This window comes from Mastomys coucha, unplaced genomic scaffold, assembly GCF_008632895.1.
Source record: "Mastomys coucha isolate ucsf_1 unplaced genomic scaffold, UCSF_Mcou_1 pScaffold22, whole genome shotgun sequence".
NCBI classification, from domain to species: Eukaryota; Metazoa; Chordata; class Mammalia; order Rodentia; family Muridae; genus Mastomys; species Mastomys coucha.
The window spans coordinates 9,674,574-9,685,524 of NW_022196905.1; the positions used below are offsets into that span (position 1 = coordinate 9,674,574).

The 10,951-nt window shown below is 41.7% G+C and overlaps 2 protein-coding genes across 5 annotated transcripts in view; one reads left to right on the top strand and one right to left on the bottom strand.

The window, feature by feature from the left end:
• The window catches only part of Wdpcp (WD repeat containing planar cell polarity effector), a 314,567-nt gene extending 311,936 nt beyond the window's left edge, over window positions 1-2,631 (bottom strand). For 2 of the 4 annotated variants that reach the window (XM_031342541.1, XM_031342542.1), the window contains exon 1: window positions 2,278-2,631. The gene's annotated coding sequence lies outside the window, so the exon portion shown is untranslated. The remainder of the gene's footprint in view (window positions 1-2,277) is intronic. The other 2 variants (XM_031342540.1, XM_031342548.1) reach the window with 1 other exon arrangement.
• A 72-nt stretch (window positions 2,632-2,703) lies between these two features.
• Mdh1 (malate dehydrogenase 1) overlaps window positions 2,704-10,951 on the top strand; it is a 14,899-nt gene continuing 6,651 nt past the window's right edge. The window contains exons 1-4 of the mRNA XM_031342549.1: window positions 2,704-2,902; window positions 7,735-7,833; window positions 8,513-8,609; window positions 10,031-10,206. Coding sequence (XP_031198409.1) covers window positions 2,900-2,902; window positions 7,735-7,833; window positions 8,513-8,609; window positions 10,031-10,206 — 375 coding nt within the window. The 5' untranslated portion in view covers window positions 2,704-2,899. The remainder of the gene's footprint in view (window positions 2,903-7,734; window positions 7,834-8,512; window positions 8,610-10,030; window positions 10,207-10,951) is intronic.

The following is a 10,951-nucleotide window of genomic DNA, read 5'->3' on the forward strand; positions in this document are numbered from 1 at the left end:
TGTGTAGTCTGTTTGTCAAAGCCGAATCCCGTGCCCACCTGGCCAGAATCCCTTGTCCCGCAGAACAGAGACCCCGTGAGAAATCCCGGTCCGTGACATTTCAAGATAGAAGACAATGGTTGAGGCAAAAACTGGGCTTCTTGGCTTTGCGAGGCCCATTCCTGGTCAGTCAGCATTCCAGAAGTCATGCATGTCATAGGAAACCCAACAGTAAAAGAAATGCTTCCCTGAAGATAAGCTAACTCTGAGGATAAGCTTCTGCTCTGGGTGATGACCTTCCACCAAATGTTGTGATAAAACACTGACCAAAAGCAACTTAGGGGAAGAAAGGGTTTCTTCAGCTTACACTTCCACATCACACTTTATCATTGATGGAACCCAAAGCAGGAACTGAAGCAAAGACCATAGAAAAATGCTGCTTACTGGTTTGTTCAGCTACCTTCAATAACGTAATGTGGACACATAAGCCAAAAAGACCCTTTCCTCCCCACGTTACTGCAATAATAACCCTAAGACAGTCAGCAATAGTGGTGGCACACGCCTTTAATCCCAGCACTCGGGAGATTCTCTCCTTCCAAATGACTCTAGTTTGTGTCAAACTGATGAAAACTAACCAGCCCACCACAGCACTATACATATGGTTCTGTGTCCTCACCATAGCTCCTCGCCCCTTATGACAGGCTTCCAAGACAGAGCACATCTTTCAACAATTACTCACCAGATCACCATGTTATCATTAGGAATTACAGAGTTTTGTTTCATGCTACAGTGGTCCCTGAAAGGCAGTAACTAAAACCATTATCCTAAGGTCCCATAGCAGATTTAATAGAACAGTCACCCTCAAATCAGCTCCAGCCCTTCTCTCTTCACTTGCAAATCCTGCGATCTCTCCCTCAACCACCAAGTGAAACTGGGAGCAAGTCATGCTATCTCTAGAGTGTGATGTTTCCACATATGGTTCTTCAGTAGGAAGTACTATAAAGTAACAAACTAATGCCTGTTAGAAAACCAAGAAGAAACAAAGTACAGAGACATGCCCTGGAATTTGAGTCTCTGATACAGAGGTAACATTTAGAAACGGAACCCACAAATGAACTAAGTGTGGACAGAGACACAGGAAGCATTCCAATATAAAAAGATCAGTGCTCAAGAACAAAATTAAGACATCAAATGAATAAAGTAATGCTAGGAGCCATTCAAGTACGGGCCAGTCTATTGAAACTTAAATGCTATTGGACCCAGCAGTGGCTAGTTTTATGTCAACCTGACACAAGCTACAATCAGTCATAAGTTTGGAGGAATCCTCAATTGAAAAAAAGTTTCCACCAAAAGATCAGGCTGCAGACAAGCCTATAGGACATTTTCTTAATTACAGATTGATTGGGGGGAGGAGGGCAGCCCATTATGGGTGGTGCCATCTCTGGGCTGGTGGTCCTGGGTTCTGTGAAGAAGCAGACGTAACAAGCCATGTGTAACAAGCCAATAAGCAGCACTCCTCCATGGTCTCTGCAACGGCTCATGCCCTTCATGTTCCTTCCTGTACTGAGTTTCTCGAATGATGGGCCAAAATGTGAAAGTTTAGGCCAAATAAACCCTTTCCCCTAACCTGCTTTTGGTCATGGTGTTTCATCGCAGAAATAGAAGCCCTAACTAAGATAGACCCTAAGGCATCGTATTTCTCTCTCCAAATACTAAAATCTTCCAAAAACAAAACTGAAGCCATCCACCATCCATTTGCTAGTGGCAGGAAATTCTGAAGTTAGACCAAGAGCGCATTCATTGGTCTGCTCCAAAGCATCACAACTTTTCGAATATCCGCACAACAAACGGAGAATACAGAAATTCCCTTAACAACTTTCATTTTAAATGAAAGCCTCTTGAGTTGTTTTAGCCGCTAACATTTCGCCTGAAACAACCAGTGTCTCCCAACCTCCCCTGGAAATAAAGGGTTTGGCAAAATTTTATCAAGACATTTTAAAGATCATCAATTTCCAAAAAGAGAATGAACAAAAAGTGTCAGTGTTCACAGTAGGCAAAGTTAGATCCGTGCACCACAAGCTAATACAAGGAAGGGGCTCACTCCACAAACAAATCTTCTTTACTTTAGAAAAGTTGCACCGACTCAAACTGTGGCGTCCACACGCTCCTGACACTAACAGGGACTCGCAAGGTCGCCCACACCCGCCGGCTACGGATTCAGGATACCTCCAACTGTGCCGCACCCGGTTCTGGCCCGGAGATTTAAAAAAAAAAAAAAACCCTCGGGGCCGAGCTCACCCGCTTCGGAGGTGAGGACGCAGCTCCACTGGGTCTTGGTTGGGAGAGCCCTCAGGTGAGGCTGCCTCGTCGCCTAGCAACGGCGAAGCTGCGGGTTCTTCCGCACGCGTCAATTCCTCCCGCCTCTGAGAGAGTTTTTAAAAGGTTTTGTTTCCGGGTCGAGCGGGCTTTGTGGAACGGAAGGTCTCCTAGCCACCCTTGTTTAGTCTTGGGGGAGGATAGATTCTGTGTGGAGCGCCGGGTGCTGTCGCTCAGGGGTCGTTTCTCCTCCCTCGAGTTAACGCCTCCTCTCCCGCCAATTGCCGAACGCCATCAGGCAGGCGCCTTATACAAAGCACCAACCCTCTGCTCACAGCCGTGCTCCAATCACAGAGGCTCAGTCCGCGAGGCGCGTAGGAAGAAGGGGCTTTGGGGAACTGTAGTTTAGCACTATCAGGAATGCACGAAGGTGGGCGCCAGAGATCGCCGGAAAAACTACACTTCCCAGAAAGGGCCGGGGCTCCAGCCGAACCTTTGCTGGCCAGCCCCGCGTTCTCTCCCAGAGTCTTTTCCGCTGTAGAGGTGACCTGACTGCTGGAGACGGCCTTTGCAGGTACAGAGATCGGCCTTGCAGTTTGCAATAATGGTGAGTGTGGGCTCCTGGAACCTGCAGCAGCTCCGGCCTCTCGGCCTCCTCCTGCGCATGATGCGCTTTAGAAAAGCAGTAATGCTGGCGCTGTCCTTCGCGCGATTGATTTGCAAAATCCGACTCATCCTCACGACTGTCGCAGTAACCCAGAAGTCGGAAAAGGGTTCGCTTCCATTGGGGGTTCTTAAAAGGACTCTAGAGAGCTCACTGTCTTTGGAGAGGCGAGTCTCAATCCTTGCGCATGAGGGACAAAGTTTTCTCCGAAGGACATTAAAGGAACTGATATGGGGGGGGGGGGGGGGGATGAGATTTGATGGGAGGGGAAGAATTGGATCCTAACTCTATTTTGCCTCTTAAGCTCTTGGAAAACCTCTGATGGTGAAGTAGTGCCCCAGGTTATGATCCTAGTTTTCAGGAGACATGTTTCCACCATATTTAATTTAAAATTAAATTAATTCTTGATCTCCGTTTGTAATGCCAGGACTAGCAGTGCGGATATTCTTTACTACTCTGTCATGAATTCCGAAGACCTACTTGCAGATGTAACGCAACCATCTTGTTGAAGCTCTAGATCTATCTTGTCTCCAGCGGGGGTGGGGGTGGGGGTGAAAGAGCTCTGACGTAGGACTAATCTTCGTGCTGTTTGAAGGTGACATTTGCCACCAGACTGGAAATTGCTACGTACTTTAGAATTTACATTTTAAAAATACTTATTCTCCTTTAATCTCAAGATAGGGAATGTGAGGTGAACTGAAAAATTTTGGATGAATTGGAAATTTCACAGTACCCAAGAAGACATGTTTTTTAAAAAGGACAAAAACTCCCTCAACCTCTATAAGAGACCCTAAGGGAATAACTATTAATTTCCAGTCATCATTGCCTAGTTACTTTGGCACATAAGTAGTTATTTAAATTATGGCTTAAGCAGTCTCTGCCTTAATAATTTTCGTCATAAAATGGCACTAGTTATCTAAGAACTTCAGACTTTAAGCTATTAGACCTATATGAAAACCCTTTTAAAATCATCTTATCCAAAACCTCATTTCAAATACTAAAATTTAGTTTGCTGAGACCCAGAATACGAGTTGCTCAAGGTCACAAGGTTTGCACCTAGGGTCTCTTATTCCCATTTACCAGGATTGTATTATGTGTTTGGCAAGTCACTTCATAATTCCCATTAGGAGATAAGTCCACAAAGTGAGCATGTAACATCTGATAGCTTTGTTCTTTGTTATTCAGAGTGTTGAAATTCTGAAGTTAAAAGGGTATTTAGGGATTTTTTCTTTCATCTAATCTTAAAATAGCCTGGCACAGTCATTAATTTCCCCAGGTTGGGGAGATCCAGGGCCCTGGTTAGAGTGTTGAGTTTGCTATGTATTAGACGAAACTGGCCTCACCCCTAGAAGGTCACATTTGGGCCAGAAGACATGAGTTGTTCCAAGTAGAAGAGTTCTGTGATGTTGCAGTCTCAGATGATTCAGAACCATCTTGCCTCCTGGGAAGAGGATGTGAGCAAATTGCTGCTATAGAAAAGAACTGTCAGTTCTAGTCACTGTGGTGGTGCATGTCTTAAATCCCAGATCTTGGGAGGCTCTGTGATTTAAAAACCAGCCTGGACTACATACCAAGTTCCAGGCTAGCCAGGGCTGCATAGGGGGGCCCTGTCTCATAATGGAAAAAAAGAAAAAGAAAAAAAAAAGATAGCTTTTTTTTTTTTTTTTAAAGCCAATTCAAAACCTTTTTAAAAGGAACTCTGCCACTGTCCATAGGGGCGTCAGCTAAGAACACCTAGAGGAATCTGAATGATACTGTGTGTCTTTTATATTGCAGAAGTATCTGCAAATAGAAAGTAAAAAGAGAACACTGTTCTGGGGAATAACAGAGGGAAAACCTAAATTAAAGCTTTACAACCAAACAGCGGGTTCTTAAAACAGCCTGTATCTGCAGGAAGGTCATTAATGCCTTGCAAAAGAGAAGCCGTTCCTTTTTGGGTGTTGGCAACCTGCCCAGATATCTGAGCAGAGAATAGTAACCTGCACTGGCAATGTTACATTGTGACAAGTCGGTGAAGCTCTCCACCCCTCCTGCTTCTCTAACTGCAGAATCTCAGGGAAGCAGGAAGCACCAAACTGGTATCTCCTTTACCTACTTCAGCATCAGACCTTCAAATACTAAGGTAACCCCTTAAGATGGAACTCGCCAGGCACAGAAGGAAACTGCTAGGATAGAATTAACTGTTGATTCTTGGCCACAACCTCTTCACTACAGACTGTGGTACTGGGAACACGTTTTTGATAAATGGCTACGTGATACTGTCCTGACCATCAGCTAGACTTTCTGGAAGGTTGGGCTTTAAGGTGAGATTGGCACTTTCCCCTCGGTTTTTACTTTCCCAGCTTCCTTCGCGCTGCGCGCTGTTGAGCTTGGAGGTTTGGGGCAGTGGTGATCTTTTGTTGTTTTCGAGCCTCACAGAAGCCCACACTGGCCTCACTCATAGAAATCCAGACCTTCCTGTTCGCCTACCAGCCCTAGGATGGCCACCATACGTCACCATGCCTGATGGCTGTGTGCTTTTGTTTTTGTTTTGTCTTTTCTTTGCACTACCCTTTAGCTTCGCCCTTATGTCATTCATTCAGTAAATTTACATTGAAACCTGTATGAAGAGCACAAATTTTAGTCAAAGAGAAACTGCTCCGAGGAGAACATCACACTCTAGCCTGAGTGACAGATGTGTAGATATATAACTGCCTGGCTAAAACACCTTCACTTTTTTTAAAAAAATGCATTCAATTTGCTTCCAGTTGTGTGCATTTCAGTCTTTGCGGAAGCAGTATTTACACAGTCGAGCTATTTCTTAAGCAAGTATTTGAGTTCCAGCTGTGCACTGTTTTTATCTATCTGGTGGGATGTAACAGTGACTAGAATTCAGATTGTAGGAAGGTAATGAAATAGGCAAAGCCCAGAGAAGAGGGGAACAGCCTCTCCTTTCTCATTTCTTAACTTCAAAAGGAAGATGACAAGATGAAATACATATACAGGATTAAAGATTGGTCTATAATAGTAATGGTTCCTGGTAATATCTCAGAACATAAGTCTCGTAAAGCTATATATAGCAGAAAATAACCATATAGAATAGTGTGTTCTATTCATACATAGTTTAAAGTTGGCCTATTTAGGTATTAAATTTAATGTATCTAGAGATAAGGAAAAAATAGGAGAGAAATCCAGGTATCAAGGAGAATTTTTCTCTGTAGATTTCTGAGGTTTTATCTTTTGGTTATATATTTCTACTCCTATCCTGGGTAAGTTTTTTAGGAAAAAAATCCAAGTAAAATCTCCTATGATCAGATTTTATAACAATACTTATTTAGTGAACTTTCTGTCTCGACCTCTGGGCACCTTGCTCCTGACTTTTGTCAGTTTCAGGCTATCCATCTTTCCATCTCAGACGAATGAGTCACTAGGAGAAGCAGTTCTAAATAAAAAGAAATCAAGTGTTTCTATGCCAGTCCATTTAGTGGGCCATTTCTTCTTGCAAAGAGGAACTGGGGTAGCCCAGAGTCCTACCAGGGCTCAGCACTGTCAAGGAAGAGAACAATTTATCTTGGTTCTTTTTTTTTTTTTTAATTCTCTGGGCTTAATTAAAATTTCTTTTCCATTACTCAGTGCTCATTTTGAATACAGTTGTTATTTTAGTCTATGTGTCTTATTTAATTTAGTCTCTTAGCCTGTACAGCTGCTTCTTTGTTATGTAACTATTGCATTCCCCCCCCCCCATGGTTTCTCTTTTTAAAAAATTTATTTTCCCTTGGAATTAGATTGTCAGGTATTACCATTGTGATTTAGTATAATATTCAATATAAAATTTATTATATTCCAGATATTAGTAATTTTCTCACTTTTTTTCTCCTTTAAAAAAACCTAAAGGCTTAGACCAGTGAGATGGCTCAGTGGGTAAAAGGAGCTTGCTGCCAAGGCTGACAACCTGAATTCAGTCCCCAAGATGCACATAATGGAAGGAAAAACCAACTCCCACAAGTTGCAGCAAGCTGTGTCACATGTCCCACACCATACACCTTAAATAAATTCAGTCTTAAAAATAAAGGCTTGGGGTGACTCAGTTCAATTCCTAGGAACTACATGGTGGTTCATGACCATCTATAATGGAATCTGATGCCTTCTTCTGGTATGTCTGAAGACAGTGACAGTGTACTCACATACATAAAAGGAAGAATTAAATCTTTTTTAAAAATAAATGCTTAACACTGGGGATAGTACACACCTTTAATGTCAGTGAGCCTCTGAGTTTAAGTGCAGGGTTGTTTTGTTTTGCTCTTGGGCAGTTAAGTCAAAGCAGGATTGTTTTATTCAACCTTTTTGACTCACAGTAAAGGGAAAGTGTTAGACACTGCCATTCCTCTTCCTGGTGTGCAGGATTCTAGTGAGGTGGGGAGTCAGGGATTTGCAGAATAGGGATCTATGAGGCCCTTCCAACCTGCCAGGGTTTATATCACCACATAAAATGGATATGACATTGTAGCCTGCATTTTGCAAAATGTCCCCCAAAGATGAACATGGTTACATACATAAATCCAATTCTGCATTTTTTAGTTCTGCTCCCATTTAGTAAGAGTTAACGCTTCATAAGCATGCCACCAAAGGACACATTTCACAAGTTGCTTAGTTCATTTGTACATGCTGTCTTTACTAGGCTGTTTTGTTTTCTAAGCAAGACAAGAAGGGACTTTACGGTGTGTCATGTTCACTTTTAAAGCACGTATTATCTTATTAAGATAACACACTAATAAATTGGGTCTTTTTCATTACAGTCTGAACCAATCAGAGTCCTTGTGACTGGAGCAGCTGGTCAAATTGCATATTCACTGTTGTACAGTATTGGAAATGGATCTGTCTTTGGGAAAGACCAGGTAGGGGCATGTCTGTAAACCTTGGCTCTATAGTAGCAGAATGTTCTTAATAAGTTTCTGTATTTAGTTGCAAGTGGTAAAGGAATAGGCAGCCCCCATAAATGCAATGAGTCCTTTGCTGTAAGTAGAGACTAGGAAGATGTTTATAGGCTACTCTGTGGGCACTGAAAACCACGTGGAATCGGAGCTCTTCTACCTGGTACATTTCTGTAGCTTAGTGTGACTGGCCAGCAGACAACAATCAGTGTGTCACTCACTAGTGAGAGTAACTCTTCAGGAGGAGCCTGCAAGAGAGCTATAGAATCTGTCCTTTGTTTCTAATCTTGGTGTTTTGAGTCCAAATAAACAGATGTGAAATCAACAGCATAGGAGACAAGCACCCATAATTCTAACAAGTCTGATATGTACACTAAAATCCTTTTCTAAAAGTCTTTGTTAGTTTTTTCTCTCAAATTTTCCCTTCATGTCAGATATTGTAGTTGTCTATAGTTAGCTATTTATAAAGAGAAATCATACCTGCAGCTACTAAGCAGGCTATGGCATCTCTCTTCCATAACCATGACTAATTAGTGGGAACTAAATATAGACAAACAAAAAATGGGCCGGGACTTTGTGTGTGAGGGTAACCACACCGACCTCCACCATAACCACACTGCCTGCTGTCCTTGCTCTTTGGCAGCCCATCATTCTTGTGCTGTTGGACATCACCCCCATGATGGGTGTTCTGGATGGTGTCCTGATGGAACTGCAAGACTGTGCCCTTCCCCTTCTGCATGGTGAGTTGGGAAGTCAAAGAAAATAGATGATATAGCACTTCGTATCTTACTAAAGGATTTTCTTTAGAGATTTTTATTAAAGATTGTCAGTTAGAAATTGTTTCACAAAAATGTTTTGTTGTTGATGTTGTTGTTGTTTGAACTACACTACTGTTGTTAATACAAATACAATAAAAAATAAGTACAAAAGCAAGAAGCAGTCAGTGGCAAGTCAAGGCCTTTTTTTCCCTCATGCCTACATAACAGAAAATTTTCCATTCCAAGGGATGTTCTCCAGGCTGGGTGCTGTTCTAGGCATTAGTTGGTTCCTTGTATATTTCCCCTTTCATTTGCCAAGCACTGGTTTGAGATGGGTAAACTGTCCTTAAACTGCCCAGTTTGAGGGAAAGCATGAACTCTGTGCCTAGTCAGGCATTTCCTAGAAGAGCGACTCTCCAGGTCATTTGTTGAGTGTTTGTGCCAGCCTTTCTGTGGCTCCTTTTCCTTACAACCCTTTCCCAGGCAGTCCCTCTGCTGCGTTTTCTATGTACATCCCTTTTTCTACTGAGTCTTTTGTCACTAAAGGCCCAGTGCTCCCTCGGACTGCTGTAAATGTGGCAGCAAAGGGAAAGCTTGACAGAAAAGGAACACAGATAATTTTTTTCTTATGTTCCTCCATTTGGGGTCTCAGCAACCTTAGTGAGATAGATTTACTAACCTAAAACCTTACAGATAGAAATGCTGACTCTCAGCTATGGCCTTTTTAATACGCTCAAAGGAAAACAACATTGCATGTTCCTTGATCAAAAAACAAGGTATATGTTTATCAGATTGACACTGGATTCTAGTTGAACTCTGGACCAACCTCCCTATCTTATCATACTAGCACTAATTCCCTTATGCCTTAGTTTCTTCATCTGTGAAATGTGAAGATTACATTTGGTAAAATATAATCCTTAGCATTATGCCTATTAGAGTATGCCCTAGTAAACATTATTTTTTCAATTGGTATCTTAAACCTTGGAATAATTACAATCTAAAGATTAGGTGAGTCATTTTCTCTTTTGTGTTATTGGTGGTTATATATATGTAACCATAAATATATATATATATATATATATATATATATATATATATATATATATATATACCAAATGCTGCATCATATCTAATTATGTAAATGATAAAAGCTGTAAAGCTATTTTAATTGAGGTAATTATTGATATAAAAATACAAAATTATTATTGACTTTCTGCTGGGTTCTTAGGAGTCATTAAGTGAGTATATTATCTTTTTTTTTAGGCCTCTGAAAAGTGCATCAATGTGAACTATGAAAATAAACATTTAGCACGGTTTAAAAAAAATAAGTAGATTCAGTCTAAAAGGGGAGACTTGGACACGGGCATTTAAGTAGCTCTGTGTGTTGTTTGCCATGCCCATAGATATCATCGCAACAGACAAAGAAGAGGTTGCCTTCAAAGACCTGGATGTGGCTGTCCTGGTGGGCTCCATGCCAAGAAGGGAAGGCATGGAGAGGAAGGACCTCCTGAAAGCCAATGTGAAAATCTTCAAATCCCAGGGTGCAGCCTTGGAGAAATATGCCAAGAAATCAGTTAAGGTGAGTCGCAACGTACTTTATGGGGTTGTTTTCTAACTTGTATTTCAGACTTCTGCTTTTGATGTTTAAATGTCAGAACTGCTTCTATTAGCTTCTGGTTCTATACAAAGGTCAGCACATACAGATGGACGTGGAAGGAAGAGGACAGCTTTCTTGAGCTGCTTGCTGTGGGTGCTTGTTGAGATCTTCAGGGTCATTGGTGTGTTCTGGAAGGTGGCTGCTGAGTGCTTGTTGTCAGTCACTGCAGGCGCAGCTTCTGCGTGTTCATGGAATTCTTACAGGCTGTCCCGTGACTTCCTCTTCTGTCTCTGTAGCTATTTATATTCATTCTGAGTTTGTCTTCATGCTCCAGAGCCTTTCTTTATGAGTGACCTGCTTATAATATTTCATTGTTGCCTATATTTTTGCTTACTGTAGATTTCATTTTAAATAGTTAACTTTCTTCTGTAATCATTAACAAGGAATCAGAATGATTAGGAACGTATAGGTCTCTTGGTAAAAGATTACAGAGGTGCTCAGATGTAGAATTTAGGCTGCTTAGACTTGTGGGTCTGTTTATATGGTAATTCCACTTATGGAAAAAAAAGGGGGGGGGGGTTTTGCTGAGGAAAATACTCACAGACTGGGATACTCAGAGGCAAAAGCGATCTACGTATGTATGTTTGATTCAGTAGATGTAGAGGAGTTGTGCAGATAGTCTGTATTTTACCAAGTAGCCTAGGTAATTCTTAGGATTAAGCCAGTT